At 38.7% G+C, this 14,848-nt stretch overlaps 1 protein-coding gene and 1 long non-coding RNA gene across 2 annotated transcripts in view; one reads left to right on the top strand and one right to left on the bottom strand.

Moving 5' to 3' along the window:
• LOC107729321 (phosphoethanolamine N-methyltransferase 3-like) overlaps positions 1–13,480 on the top strand; it is a 14,119-nt gene extending 639 nt beyond the window's left edge. The window contains exons 2-13 of the mRNA XM_016539783.1: positions 245–422; positions 1,255–1,410; positions 2,612–2,748; positions 3,979–4,136; positions 4,215–4,456; positions 6,049–6,151; positions 6,448–6,714; positions 6,813–7,408; positions 9,206–9,350; positions 9,914–10,045; positions 10,217–10,333; positions 13,204–13,480. Coding sequence (XP_016395269.1) covers positions 245–422; positions 1,255–1,410; positions 2,612–2,748; positions 3,979–4,136; positions 4,215–4,456; positions 6,049–6,151; positions 6,448–6,714; positions 6,813–7,408; positions 9,206–9,350; positions 9,914–10,045; positions 10,217–10,333; positions 13,204–13,314 — 2,342 coding nt within the window. The 3' untranslated portion in view covers positions 13,315–13,480. The remainder of the gene's footprint in view (positions 1–244; positions 423–1,254; positions 1,411–2,611; positions 2,749–3,978; positions 4,137–4,214; positions 4,457–6,048; positions 6,152–6,447; positions 6,715–6,812; positions 7,409–9,205; positions 9,351–9,913; positions 10,046–10,216; positions 10,334–13,203) is intronic.
• Positions 485–936, bottom strand: LOC107729331 (uncharacterized). The gene is made up of 2 exons (XR_001638566.1): positions 622–936; positions 485–520 (listed from the first exon to the last, which is right to left on the bottom strand). It is a non-coding gene; the product is annotated as an uncharacterized LOC107729331 (long non-coding RNA).
• Positions 13,481–14,848: the final 1,368 nt, after the last annotated feature.

Genomic DNA, 14,848 nt, shown 5'->3' with positions numbered 1-14,848 from the left:
GGATTTAACCCGTGTGTGTGTGTGTGTGTGTGTGTGTGTGTGTGTGTGTGTGTGTGCGTGCGCAAGCAAAGTTCTTTGGGAAACCCAAAATGGATCTTCTGTGGCATTGCTGTGAAAAAATAACCCTTTTGGAACCTTTATTTTTAAGAGTTTAGTCCATTTTTGTAAAGGTATCCATGAATAGAAAATATATAGAAATAGAAATATCCTCAGTGTCCTTCCCTGATGGGGTTTGTCTCCATAGAAACCGAGAGGAACATGATGACGAAGTTCTGGAAGGAACATTCCAAGTTCGCAACAGTAGAGGAGATGATGCTGGATTCAAACGCTCAGGAACTGACCCAACACGAGCTGCCAGAGATTCTCTCCCTGCTCCCTTCTCTGGCTGCTTCTGATGTACTGGAACTTGGTGCTGGAATTGGGTCAGTAATGGCATTGTCTTTGACTTTGGATTCCGATGAGACCTGCACATTTCTGATGTTTGGGTTAACCATACGATCAAGTCCAAGTCATATTTCACCTTGAAATCAAAATAGCTGTTAATGTTTTGCATAAAGAAAATGAGACCTGTTTTTATGATGTAACATTATTTTCATGACAGACTGTCCCAAATTTAATTACCGTGATGCATCCAGATGTTTTACTTGAGGGCTTTTTCTGTCATTCTCATTATTTCCAATGCACTTGTGATCCTCATTAGATTCTCATTAATAGGATAGTTTTCATATTAGAAATCGAATCATCATAAACTGAAGGCATCACAACAAAAACTACCATAATGTATGAAAACTTTATATTTTTTACAAGATATCAAAGATATATACAAACAACAATGTAAAAAATGATGAGATCAATAAGTCACGGCAACATATGTTTTTCTATTACTTGAACTCATCGAAACAACTGAACCAATTTCAACGTCCTTTTTTTTGCAGATGCAACAAGACAGGATTTTTAAAAATGAGTTGAAATGACAGCCAATTTTTAATATACTTTGAAAAATGAGGCAGTAACAATGCTTAAGTTTTAAAGAAAAATTAGGCAAACATTTTTTTACAGTAAAAATATAAGTCCTATCATTATTTTTCACAGAACTGCAGGAATGCTGGAAATTGTACTTAATAGTAAAAAAAAAATTCACAATGTAAAACATCTTGAAAGTTCTAAAAAAGCCTTCACTGTTTCTTGTCCAGTACTGAGCTTTTAAGCATGGTTTATTTGCTACATTGTTATCATGACCTTTGCTCTTTTCAGTCGGTACACACGTCACCTCATTGGCAAGGCCCGTCACGTGACCGCTGTGGACTTCATGGAGAAGTTTGTGGAAAAGAACAGAAAGGACAACAGTCACCTGGGCAACACTGAGTTCATCCAAGCTGATGTCACAAAGCTGGACTTCCCTAAACACAGGTGAGAGAAAACATCAATATATTCAATCCTATACACACAGCTACAGTGTGAGCAGAATTATTATGCCAGCCAACATTCTGATCATATTTTTTTCCAAGCACATTTGACCAATTCCAAACCATATCAATCTTAATAACTACTATTAATTTTGTATATAATAATTTATTTGCGATATATAATTGTTAAAGAGCGCAGTGAAAAAGTCTTATATGTGACCATGGACCACAAAACCAGTCATAAGGGTCAATCTGAGGTTGCAAAAAAAATCAAAATATTGAGAAAATCGCCTTTAAAATTGTCCAAATGGTGTTCTTAGCAAAGCATATTACTAATCAAAAATTAAGTTTTAAAATATTTACAGTAAGAAATTTACTAAATATCTTGGAACATGATCTTTACTTAATATCCTAATGATTTTTGGCATAAAAGAAAAATCAATAATTTTGACCCATACAATGTATTTTTGGCTATTGCTAAAAATATACCCAAGCGACTTAAGACTAGTTTTGTGGTCCAGGGGTACATATTCAGATATGTATAATTATTAAGCAGAGTCACAAAAAACAGTTTGAGATGAAAAGATATTAAAGGCAAAAGACATTAAGAATTAAGATGAAGAATTAGGTGTTAAACCATGAATGAAACCATCAGGAACCCTTTATTCTCCAGTGCCACTATTTTCCAGAACTGCAAACTAGTCTCCAGACGTACAAGGTGTCAGGTTCTCTGAGACTTTCACAAGCTGAAGCGTCATGAAATAGATGAAGACTGATTTTTTTAAAGGTTTTCTAGGCAGATAAGTTAAGAGTGCCATTGCTGTGATTCTAATTTTAGAAAGCATTGATTGGACAAACTTTTGGCTACACCCCTAAGGAGTCATCAGTATTTTTGGTCTATTTTCCTAGAAAATAAATTAAATTGTGTATACAGTATGTAAAGTGTTAGTGTACAAGAGCTCACAGCTTCAGTCTTGAATATACTTTAAAACTGCTTTATTGGCATTGATGGTTCCATGAAGAACATTTAACACCCATGGAATCGTTCCATTCCACAAAAGTTTCTTTATAGCAGAAAAAGGTACTTTAGATTATTATTCAATTTTAATTTCATGGGGTATAAAAAGATATGAGAAGGTACATCCCATCTCATTTGATGTCTTTCTCCATCTTCCACTTCATCTCTCTGGCACTTTCTGTTTCAGTTTTGATGTGGTCTTCTCTAATTGGCTGTTGATGTATCTGAGTGATCAGGAGCTGAAATCATTGGCTGAGAAGCTCCTCATGTGGCTCCGCCCAGGTGGCTACCTGTTCTTCAGAGAGTCCTGCTTTCACCAGTCAGGTTAGAGAAACAATGCCCTATAATTTGACACTTAATGGCAATGATTTCTTTATTTTCTATTTTCACAAATGATACTGTCATCTTGTTTTCTGATTGGTGACAAAACAATGTGATAAAAATCTAAATGAATAAGCACTTACTGTCACAAACATGTACAGGTGCATCTCAATAAATTAGAATGTCGTGGAAAAGTTCATTTATTTCAGTAATTCAACTCAAATTGTGAAACTCATGTATTAAATAAATTCAGTGCACACAGACTGAAGTAGTTTAAGCTGAGAGACTATTTTGAAGGCTCAGGAAACCTTTGCGGGTGTTTTGAGTTGATTAGCTGATTGGCATGTCAGCATATTCTAATTTGTTGAGATAGTGTATTGGTGGGTTTTTGTTAAATGTGAGCCAAAATCATCACAATTAAAAGAACCAAAGACTTAAACTACTTCAGTCTGTGTGCATTGAATTTATTTAATACACGAGTTTCACAATTTGAGTTGAATTACTGAAATAAATGAACTTTTCCACGACATTCTAACTTATTGAGATGCACCTGTATTGCTAGAAAATATAGTTATGCAAATAAATTATGAACACTTTAAACATGGTTCATTATTATTATTAGCATTATTGGAGCCTGAAACAGGTTATTGAACACAAAAATGTAGGGCTGGACATGATTTATTTCATCATTGGAAAAAAAAAATTAGAGACACAAGAAGTTATAGCATTTTTTAACAGTTACAAGAACAAATATATATTTTTCCTTCGTATAGTGGTGTTATATTAGTATAATTGAGATGCTATTATATTTTTATTAATATTTTGAATTTGTTTTTATATTTTATATAAATATGTTGTTTTTGTTTTTCTTTTAGAAAAACATTTTTTTAGTTTTATTAAAGTTAATTTGTTGTGTGTGTATTAGTTTTTGTTTTGTTTTAAATATTAAATATTATTTTATTTCAGCTTTAGTTTCAGTTATTTTAGTACATCAGGATAAACTAAATGAATATGAGAAATGTTGCCTTGGCAACTAGCTGAAATAAAATAAGTGTAAAGCTGTTTTATATTTTATGTGAGTTACAGTTATAACCCTATAGCATGCACTGATCACCATGCTTTAATTATTGCTTTCATTACAGCTTTAAAGTAGCATAATGAAGATGATTTTAATATTATAGAAGTTTTAAGTTTTTCTATAGATTTTAATGTTTGTCTTTTTGACATCCACAGGTGACTGCAAGCGGGATTTTAACCCCACACTCTACAGAAGTCCTGCTTACTACAACCACCTGATGACGTCAGTCCTGCAGGACGAATCAGAGAAGACGGAGAAGAAATGCTACGGGTTTGACATGGTGGTCAATAAGACAGTTCAGACCTATGTGAAGGTAAACCAGTCAGTCAGCAAACTATTCTAAGGACATGAACTCTGTATAAAAAATTGAACTGAAAGTGTTTTGTCTTAGGTGAAGAACAACCAGAACCAGTTGTGCTGGCTCATGCAGAAAGTTCGTCGTGATGTGGTTCAGCAGCATCAAGGCGGCTTTTCCACGTTCCAGGAGTTTCTAGATAACCAGCAGTACACCAGAAGAGGAATCTTACGTTACGAGAAGATGTTCGGATCAGGATACGTCAGTACAGGCGGAATCAGCACGACCAAGGTCAGGGATGCAGAATACATAGGGTCGTACATCTTCAGAGGTGCCATGTGATGTAAATTTAAAAAAAATAATAATAAAAAAGAAAGAAAGAATATAAGTTAGTAAGAAAGAAAGAAAGAAAATCAAGCAATAATTATAATATAATAATAATAATAATAATTATTATTATTATTATTATTATTATTATTAAATACAACCTACTTTTTCAAAAGTTTCCCTTCTGTACCTTATTTACCCCTCAGAGATGCATATTAGTACCTTAAAGGTATATTAATTCCTAAATGGTACATATTAGTACTTTTTAAAAAGGCACTCCCAAGTGATAGCTTTCTGAGAGTGTATGAATATAAGTTATAAGGCTATATAATAATATTACAGCTCAGTCAGTAGTTCAGTGAACAACATGTTAATTGTGAGTGAAGTATATTTATTTAGATACACTATTACCATTTACTTTGTTTGTTGGCTTTGCTCTGCCAACGAAAATAGTTCCAAACAACGATACAGCAGAACCGTTGCAAAACCGAGCAATATTTGGTCCTGAATCGTTCATTGAATTGTTTTATATGAATCGTTGAATGAATGACTTAGTCACTTAATTGTTTCCATTCTGAATGAATAGATGTTTTTATTATGAATAAGTTGAATGAATGATGCAAAAATTCGTTCATAAAAACAGCCACTTGTTTGGTTCCCGGTGAGTATGTATTTTTGAACGAATCTGTTCAATTGATGAATGATCAATGATTCAATAACTCATTTATAAAGACAGCAGCTTGTTTTGTTTCAAAATAAATCAGCATTTTAGAACGAATCACAGTTAAATGAATGATTCAGGGACTCATTTGTTAAGACAGCCGCTTGTTTTTTTCATGAATGAAAACACATTTTTGCTCGAATCTGTTGAATAAATGATTAATTGGCTCCTTTGTAAAGATGGCCACTTATTTAGTTCCTGAATGCATAGGGTTCCCTATTGATACTTCACTCGTGCGTCTGCTAAGACGCTATGGGGAAAACTCCTTTTTCTCCGATGACTGAAGCCTTTTTTAATAACGCAGTGTAACTGCACGACCACTGGTTTGTGCAGTGAAATAAAAATGAACCAATGGCTTGGCAGCGGAGCTGCACAAGCCTATGGCGATGAAGCCTGCCAGAGCCCGGACGCTATGGGGAAAACTCCTTTTTCTCCGATGACTGAAGCCTTTTTTAATAACGCAGTGTAACTGCACGACCATTGGTTTGTGCAGTGAAATAAAAATGAACCAATGGCTTGGCAGCGGAGCTGCACAAGCCTATGGCGATGAAGCCTGCCAGAGCCTGCCAATATGGGCGGGGCCATCTGGCTATATAAGCGGGCATGTCGCCATAGGATTCTCAGATTTCTTCTCCTTTAGCGACGATGACGATCTTCGCTGAGACTATGATACTTGAATCTTTCGCCGTAGAAACGCCTCGCAGCGGATCAAGACCCCCTCTGCTCGGCTGAATTTGCCGCTCTCGCAGCCGCCTTCAGCGCACGCAGCACCGGTCTTTTGGATCCCCTGCCACCATCCGGCGATCTCTAAAAGAGCGAATTTAAAAGAGCAAATTACGTGGCATTGTTTCAAATGCTGTCCCGTTTCTGTCGCTCGTGCAGGGCTTCCCTACATGCCTCTGATGGTCACGGCGAGTGCCTGGGGAAATCCCATGCTGAGGATGCACTCCTTTACGATTTTCCCCCGATAGCCCTGATCCCGCAGGTAATCAGGCGAATCAGGGAGCAAGTGCACAGGGTTCTGTTGGTAGTCCCGCTCTGGAGGAACCAACACTGGTTCGCAGAGCTGTCCCAGCTGCTTGTAGCAGCTCCATGGCCCATTCCCCTGAGACAAGACCTCCTTTCTCAAGCGAACAGAACGATATGGCACCCCCAGCCCGAGCTGTGGGCTCTGCACCTCTGGCCTCTCGATGGGAGCCTGCAGACCTCCCCGAGAGCGTATTAAATACAATCTCTCAGGCTAGAGCACCGTCCACGAGATGCCTCTACGCCCTTAAATAGTTGGTCTTCTCCATCTGGTGCACGACCCGCGGCAAAGACCCAGCTTCCTGTGACATATCTCGGATATTGTCCTTCCTGCAAGAGCTGTTTGACAAGGGCCGTTCCCCTTCCACGCTCAAGGTCTATGTAGCAGCCATAGCAGCCTATCACGCTCCTGTAGCCGGCCAATCGGTGGGCAGGAACAACCTGGTTGTTCGCTTCTTAAAGGGGTCTAGAAGGCTTAACCCGCCTCGCCCCGCCACAGTCCCTACATGGGATCTGTCCACAGTGCTGAGGGCCCCCCCCACCTTGAGCTGCTACAATCCATTGACGTTCGTTCCTTGACGCTAAAAAATGTTCTGCTACTGGCGTTAGCATCGTTAAAGCGGATGGAAGATCTGCAGGCGCTCTCTGTGAGCCCCTCTTGCCTTGAATTCGGGCCCAACAACTCTAAGGTCGTCCTGAAACCAAGGCTCAGGTACATACCTAAGGTGCTCTCCACTACGTTCAGAGCCCAGGTGATAACTCTATCGACACTTCCTCCCTCGGAGGATGACCAGGAGTTGAATTTACTCTGCCCCGTCAGGACATTAAGGATCTATATCAAGCATTCCGCCCCAATCAGGCAGTCGGAACAACTCTTTATATGCTTTGGTGGCCGCACCAAGGGGTTTCCGGTCACTAAGCAGAGACTCTCCAGATGGATAGTTGACGCTATTGAGCTAGCATACTCCTCTTTTGGCCTACACTGCCCCATGGGAGTAAGAGCCCATTTGACTAGAGGTATGGCCTCGTCTTGGGCTTGGTCTAGCGGTGTGTCCATTGCAGAGATCTGTGCGGTGGCTGGCTGGGCCTCGCCGTCCACATTTGCCAGGTTCTATAATCTGGACGTCCGCATTTCTGGGCTCAGTCTTGCCTTAGGGCAAACCAGTACTTATGCTTTGCCACCCTACGCTCTTGGCCCTCACCGAGTGCCGAGGCTGTAGGGTTTTTTTTTTTCTTGGAACGTTTACTTATGGCTGGGCTGACCTCTGCGAGTTTAGCCCTATTGCCTCCTGCGGGGCTTTCCCTGCAAATTACTTGGTCCCTCTGGGCCCCTTGTGGTGCTTAAGGCAAGTATGAGTCGTTCCTCTAGCATAGCATGGCGGGATTGCGCCACCTATTGGAGAAACTATGTAACTTTCAGAAAGGTCACTGAATTAGTATTGCGTCATGACTCAGATTTTACTTTGGATATCAAGTGGCAAACAAAGAAAGTACCAAAACTGTCTAGCAGACTAAAGTGTTTGCAGTAAAATATCATTGCATATTCCTCATTTTTGGCTCATGGCACAGCAGTGGAAAACTACTGCTCTCTGCATTCTCAGTGTTATCAACCTCGTAGCAAATCACACACTACTCAGAACAGCTTACCAACTGTATAGTAACACCCTGGCAACCATACAGATCACTATAGCAACCCCAAAGCAAATCACACACTACTCAGAACAGCTTACCAACTGTATAGTAACACCCTGGCAACCACACAGATCACTATAGCAACCCCAAAGCAAATCACACACTACTCAGAACAGCATTTCAACTGTATAGCAAGACCCTGGCAACTGCCCACAACACGCTATTAACCACCTATAACAACCTAGTAACTGCATAGCAACACCCTGGCAACCACATAGCAAAACCCATCAAACTACTCAGAACAGCTTAGTAACCACATAGCAACACCCTAGAAACCACCTATAACAATCTAGCAACAGTATAGCAACACCCTGGTAAGCACCTATAGCACAATAACAAACACTTATATCAAGCTAGCATCTGCATAGCAACACCCTGACAACCATCCAGAAAACCCTAGCAACTACATAGCAAATTACAACAAACTACAGCTTCACAACTGCATAGCAGTACCTTGGCATCCACCCACAACACCCGAGCAACCACCTACAACAACCTAGCAACCATGTATCAACACCCTGGTAATTGTCCACAGCACCATGGCAACCAACTATATCAGTCTATCATCTGCATAGCAACACCCTGACAACCACCCAGAAAACCCTAGTATCTACATAGCAAAGTGGAACAAACTAGTAGCTTCACAACTGCATAGCAACACCCTGGCACCCACCTATAACAACATAGCAACTGCATAGCAACACCCTGGTAACCACACACAACACTCTGGTAACCACCTATTACAACTAGGTTGTTACTACGTAGCAACACCCTGGTAACCACCCATAACACCATAGCTGCCACCAATAACAACCTAGCAACTGCATTGCAACCTCCTAGCATCTTGACACCAAGTTTTTCCACAGGAAATATAAAAATCTCTTTTAAAATGGTAAATAGTATTACATGAAATAAAAAGAGTACATACATTCTAAATTTGTATCCACCTTATTCTTCAACACAGAAGTAAGCCTATGGGAGAGACTTCCGGTTCATTAGCCGCTATAGGGAAATAACAAGAATAATAACAATGTGCAACGGTAAAACTTTTTTACACTACAAACCAGTGTGTTCATAATAAAGATAATACATTAAAATAAAAAGGTAAGACTGACCAATTTGCAGTATCAAGCAGCAAAACGAGCTGTTTTGTACAGCTAAAAATAGCTGGACGCAGATGACACCGGAAGCCAGACCCATAAAAATTACAAATGGCCGCGCCCACTCTTACGGGAAGAATAAGGTGGATAGCTTTGAGAATGAACAGAGCTGCATTCTGGGAAAGCTTTGAGTGTGCTCTGCACTCCCTGATAGTAGAGTAACTGTCTGACCTCCCTCTGCAGGTGCAGTTTGAGGTGTCAGATGCCACAAAAAGAAAGTTTCCTGACAGCACCTTTGATGTGGTTTACAGCAGAGACACAATTCTGCACATCAGGGACAAACTTGACCTCTTCAGAAAGTTTTATGTGAGTGTTTACACATAAACACCTGCATGTGTGTATATTTTCATGACTGTCACTTAATATGTTACAGAAGTAGCATACTGTATATTTGTGTGTGTGCATAAGGGTTGTGTGTGTGTGTGTGTGTGTGTGTGTGTGTGTGTGAGGATATACAAATGATTATCTGGGTGCTGTAGGTGTAAATATACTGTCAGTGGGAAGCAGGTGTTCCAGTGAACATATGCGTGTAAGTGATTGTGGTTTTAACAGTTAATATCACCTTGATCCTTCTTTATTTTTTACTAAGACTCAAATGAGATTACACATTATGTATGGCTTATAAAAACAAGCCTTTGCTTTTGTATTGAACTATTGAGGATGCAATCCAAATAGGCAAATGCAATGATGTACAGTAAGCAAATGCTGACATGGAGAATAATTCTCAGGAAATAAGAGCACAGGTCAAAATGAATGTGCGTTTTCTGCCCTCTAGTGGACAACGTAGGTATTGTCGTAGAAGTACATGATGAAAGAATGCATTTTGGAGTACACTTTTCTTTTAATGTGTATATGCATGTGTGTTTCAGTCATGGCTGAAGCCGGGTGGGAAACTTCTTATCAGTGACTACTGCTGTGGAGAGAAGCCTTGGTCTCCCGCGTTTCAGGATTACGTTAATCAGCGGGGATATATACTCTACACACCTCAGAGATATGGACAAGTACAGACCTCATAAAATCATAGTGTACTATTAAAGCTTGTTTGGACTGAGATTTAGTATTGATCTGTTATGTAATGCTGATATCGGTCACTACAGTGCTGCATATGCCAAAAAGCTGGCATAGGAACAAACAGCTTGTTTATGCTGAGTGTGTTTGTGTGTGTTTTTCAGTTCCTGAGCGAGGTGGGATTCAGTAATGTTCGCGCTGAAGACAGAACAGAGCAATTTATTCAGGTCATAAAGGCTGAACTGCAGAGAGCTGGGGAGATGAAAGAGGAGTTTATACAGGTTAACACACACTTATGTGCAACATCTACATTACATTTACAACCACACATTTGCATGCTGTTGGAGGAAATCATTTTCCCGTTTTTCCCCTCCTTTTTATTTAAGCCACATTTGCAGACACTGAAAACATGTTTCACTTTCATTTAGGAATAGTTCACCCAAAAATGCAAATGCACTCACCCTCATGCCATTCAAGATGTAGATGAGTTTGTTCATGGAAACAGATTTAGAGAAATGTAGCATTCCATCACTTGCTCACCAATGGATCGTCTGCAGTGAATGGGTGCCGTCAGAATGAGAGTCCAAACAGCTGATAAAAACATCACAATAATCCACAAGTAATATTATGACGAGAGGACACATATTTTATCCAGAAGCAACAGTTTAAAGTTAAAAATGTCTTAATGATGGATTTGTTTCTTACATACATGCAGCTTTTAACTTCACAAGATGTTAATTGATGGACTGGAGTGGTGTGGATTACTTGTGGATTATTGTGATGTTTTTATCAGCTGTTTGGACTCTCATTCTGACGGCACCCATTCACTGCAGAGGATCCATTGGTGAGAAAGTGATGGCAACCACATAGCAAAACCCATCAAACTACTCAGAACAGCTTAGTAACCACATAGCAACACCCTAGAAACCACCTATAACAATCTAGCAACAGTATAGCAACACCCTGGTAAGCACCTATAGCACAATAACAAACACTTATATCAAGCTAGCATCTGCATAGCAACACCCTGACAACCATCCAGAAAACCCTAGCAACTACATAGCAAATTACAACAAACTACAGCTTCACAACTGCATAGCAGTACCTTGGCATCCACCCACAACACCCGAGCAACCACCTACAACAACCTAGCAACCATGTATCAACACCCTGGTAATTGTCCACAGCACCATGGCAACCAACTATATCAGTCTATCATCTGCATAGCAACACCCTGACAACCACCCAGAAAACCCTAGTATCTACATAGCAAAGTGGAACAAACTAGTAGCTTCACAACTGCATAGCAACACCCTGGCACCCACCTATAACAACATAGCAACTGCATAGCAACACCCTGGTAACCACACACAACACTCTGGTAACCACCTATTACAACTAGGTTGTTACTACGTAGCAACACCCTGGTAACCACCCATAACACCATAGCTGCCACCAATAACAACCTAGCAACTGCATTGCAACCTCCTAGCATCTTGACACCAAGTTTTTCCACAGGAAATATAAAAATCTCTTTTAAAATGGTAAATAGTATTACATGAAATAAAAAGAGTACATACATTCTAAATTTGTATCCACCTTATTCTTCAACACAGAAGTAAGCCTATGGGAGAGACTTCCGGTTCATTAGCCGCTATAGGGAAATAACAAGAATAATAACAATGTGCAACGGTAAAACTTTTTTACACTACAAACCAGTGTGTTCATAATTAAGATGATTGGCTTACATTAAAATAATATAGTAAGACACATCAATTTGCAATATCAAGCAGCAAAACGAGCTGTTTTGTACAGCTAAAAATAGCTGGACGCAGATGACACCGGAAGCCAGACCCATAAAAATTACAAATGGCCGCGCCCACTCTTACGGGAAGAATAAGGTGGATAGCTTTGAGAATGAACAGAGCCGCATTCTGGGAAAGCTTTGAGTGTGCTCTGCACTCCCTGATGGTAGAGTAACTGTCTGACCTCCCTCTGCAGGTGCAGTTTGAGGTGTCAGATGCCACAAAAAGAAAGTTTCCTGACAGCACCTTTGATGTGGTTTACAGCAGAGACACAATTCTGCACATCAGGGACAAACTTGACCTCTTCAGAAAGTTTTATGTGAGTGTTTACACATAAACACCTGCATGTGTGTATATTTTCATGACTGTCACTTAATATGTTACAGAAGTAGCATACTGTATATTTGTGTGTGTGCATAAGGGTTGTGTGTGTGTGTGTGTGTGTGTGTGTGTGTGTGTGAGGATATACAAATGATTATCTGGGTGCTGTAGGTGTAAATATACTGTCAGTGGGAAGCAGGTGTTCCAGTGAACATATGCGTGTAAGTGATTGTGGTTTTAACAGTTAATATCACCTTGATCCTTCTTTATTTTTTACTAAGACTCAAATGAGATTACACATTATGTATGGCTTATAAAAACAAGCCTTTGCTTTTGTATTGAACTATTGAGGATGCAATCCAAATAGGCAAATGCAATGATGTACAGTAAGCAAATGCTGACATGGAGAATAATTCTCAGGAAATAAGAGCACAGGTCAAAATGAATGTGCGTTTTCTGCCCTCTAGTGGACAACGTAGGTATTGTCGTAGAAGTACATGATGAAAGAATGCATTTTGGAGTACACTTTTCTTTTAATGTGTATATGCATGTGTGTTTCAGTCATGGCTGAAGCCGGGTGGGAAACTTCTTATCAGTGACTACTGCTGTGGAGAGAAGCCTTGGTCTCCCGCGTTTCAGGATTACGTTAATCAGCGGGGATATATACTCTACACACCTCAGAGATATGGACAAGTACAGACCTCATAAAATCATAGTGATTACTTGTGGATTATTGTGATGTTTTTATCAGCTGTTTGGACTCTCATTCTGACGGCACCCATTCACTGCAGAGGATCCATTGGTGAGAAAGTGATGTAATGCTACATTTCTCTAAATCTGTTCCTATGAACAAACAAACTCATCGGCATGTTTGTTAGCCTGAGGGTGAGTACATTTTCAGAACATTTCATTTTTTTAGGTGAACTATTCCTTTAAAGTTTGTATGAATATTGTTGGAAAGGAAACAGCTTCTAAAATGTTGCACACGTATACTGTGAAATCTCTTGTAATCTCTGTCTCCACAGGAGTTCTCTCAGGAAGACTATGATGCCGTTGTAAATGGATGGACAAAAAAACTGCAGCGCTGTGAGACTGGAGACCAACGCTGGGGGCTTTTCTATGCCACCAAAGAATGAGAGAGAACAACAAACCAACTAATGATCAAATTCAAATCAATATATTTCAGATGCTATATAAAACTCACTGTTCTAATTCTGTGAATTGCACAACAGTACAGAAAGATTTGAGTACTTTCAGAGCTGTAAGGCTGACATACTGTTATGCAGCATAAATTAATAAAATTAAACTTTTCTATATTATTTTTGTTTGTTGTTTTGATTTTATATGCATTTGCTTTTAATGTGTTTGATAAAATCCTAAAAATCCCATATGAAATTAAAGTCTACAGCTGTTATAATACTCAGTTAACTTTATGCCTTATTATAAACTACAGATAAACACTAGGGGTGTAACAATTCACTCAACTCACGATGCGATACGATTTATGATACTGATTTAACAATACGATTTTCTCACAATTTTTTTTAACAAAATGAGATTTAATAATTATAAAAGAAAAGGTGTCCGTTTATTATTTCTCAGACAAAATGCTGCACATTTCTTTGTAAAAATTGAAATATGTCAAAACTAAATTGAAATTTTAAAACAAATCCCAAATCAAATAAATAATAAATAAAATAAATCTCTTCATATAAACAATCTAAAGCTTTGCCTGTGCTCTTTAAATTAGACTGAATAATTTCTAAAAATTGAAGCAAAAACAGAATGTTCAGACTTTAGCTTTGTGAAATTATGTTACATAAAACATCTGCATGAAACAAAACCAGCAGACAGGCTGAATGAGATGCAGTTTCACTCTCTGACAGCAGGTGGCGCTTATGGAACATAAAAAATAATTTGATTCAAATTGATTGTTATTTTGTGTTTTTAATGATGATAGGCCTAATTATATTTACAGTACCATTCAAGTGTTTGGGGTCATTACGATTATAAGAAATGAAATACTTTAATTCAAGGATCCATAAATTGATCAAAAAAGACAGTTAAGGGCTTTTTGGCAGTAAATTAGCTTATTTGAAAAAAAGTGTAAAAACATTCATTTACAGAGTTTGTAAGCATGTTGGTGATTTTCAGTGCTATAGCTTTGGCAGTGTTGAGGTTTCTTTCACTCTCTATCTGACATACCCCATTGTCCCAAAGGTTAAAAAGACTTTTTAGGATGTATCCACGGGAATTTATACAGAAGAGATTTCAGTTTGTTCTCATTTCCTGGAACATTTAACACCCTTTTTACTGCTGCGATTTTACCTCGATTTTTTGGGTGGAAGCTTTTCATTATCTTTCAGTAAAAAAATAATAATATTTATCCCTTAGTTTTAGAAAATACACTGTTTTTAAGAATATATTGAATTCCCTGTTTTCTGACTGAACATGGTAATTTTGGTGGGGAAATATCACATTTACATATGTAAATGGAAGGAATTTAAACCCTCCTTTACTACAGCCTATTTTGTGAGAATATTTCAAAGTTTGCTTTCAGTAGAAAGATGGGAAACGTGTGCTTCTCCTCAAAATACTATTTTAGTGCTGTCCTGATTTATATCTTTGTTATAGTCATGAGTCCATTACACACACATATATATATATATA

Source organism: Sinocyclocheilus rhinocerous, unplaced genomic scaffold, assembly GCF_001515625.1.
Source record: "Sinocyclocheilus rhinocerous isolate Xijiao unplaced genomic scaffold, SAMN03320098_v1.1 scaffold428, whole genome shotgun sequence".
In the NCBI taxonomy this organism is placed as follows: domain Eukaryota; kingdom Metazoa; phylum Chordata; class Actinopteri; order Cypriniformes; family Cyprinidae; genus Sinocyclocheilus; species Sinocyclocheilus rhinocerous.
The sequence above is the reverse complement of the archived record's forward strand: the minus strand, read 5'-3'. Positions and strand labels throughout refer to the sequence as shown.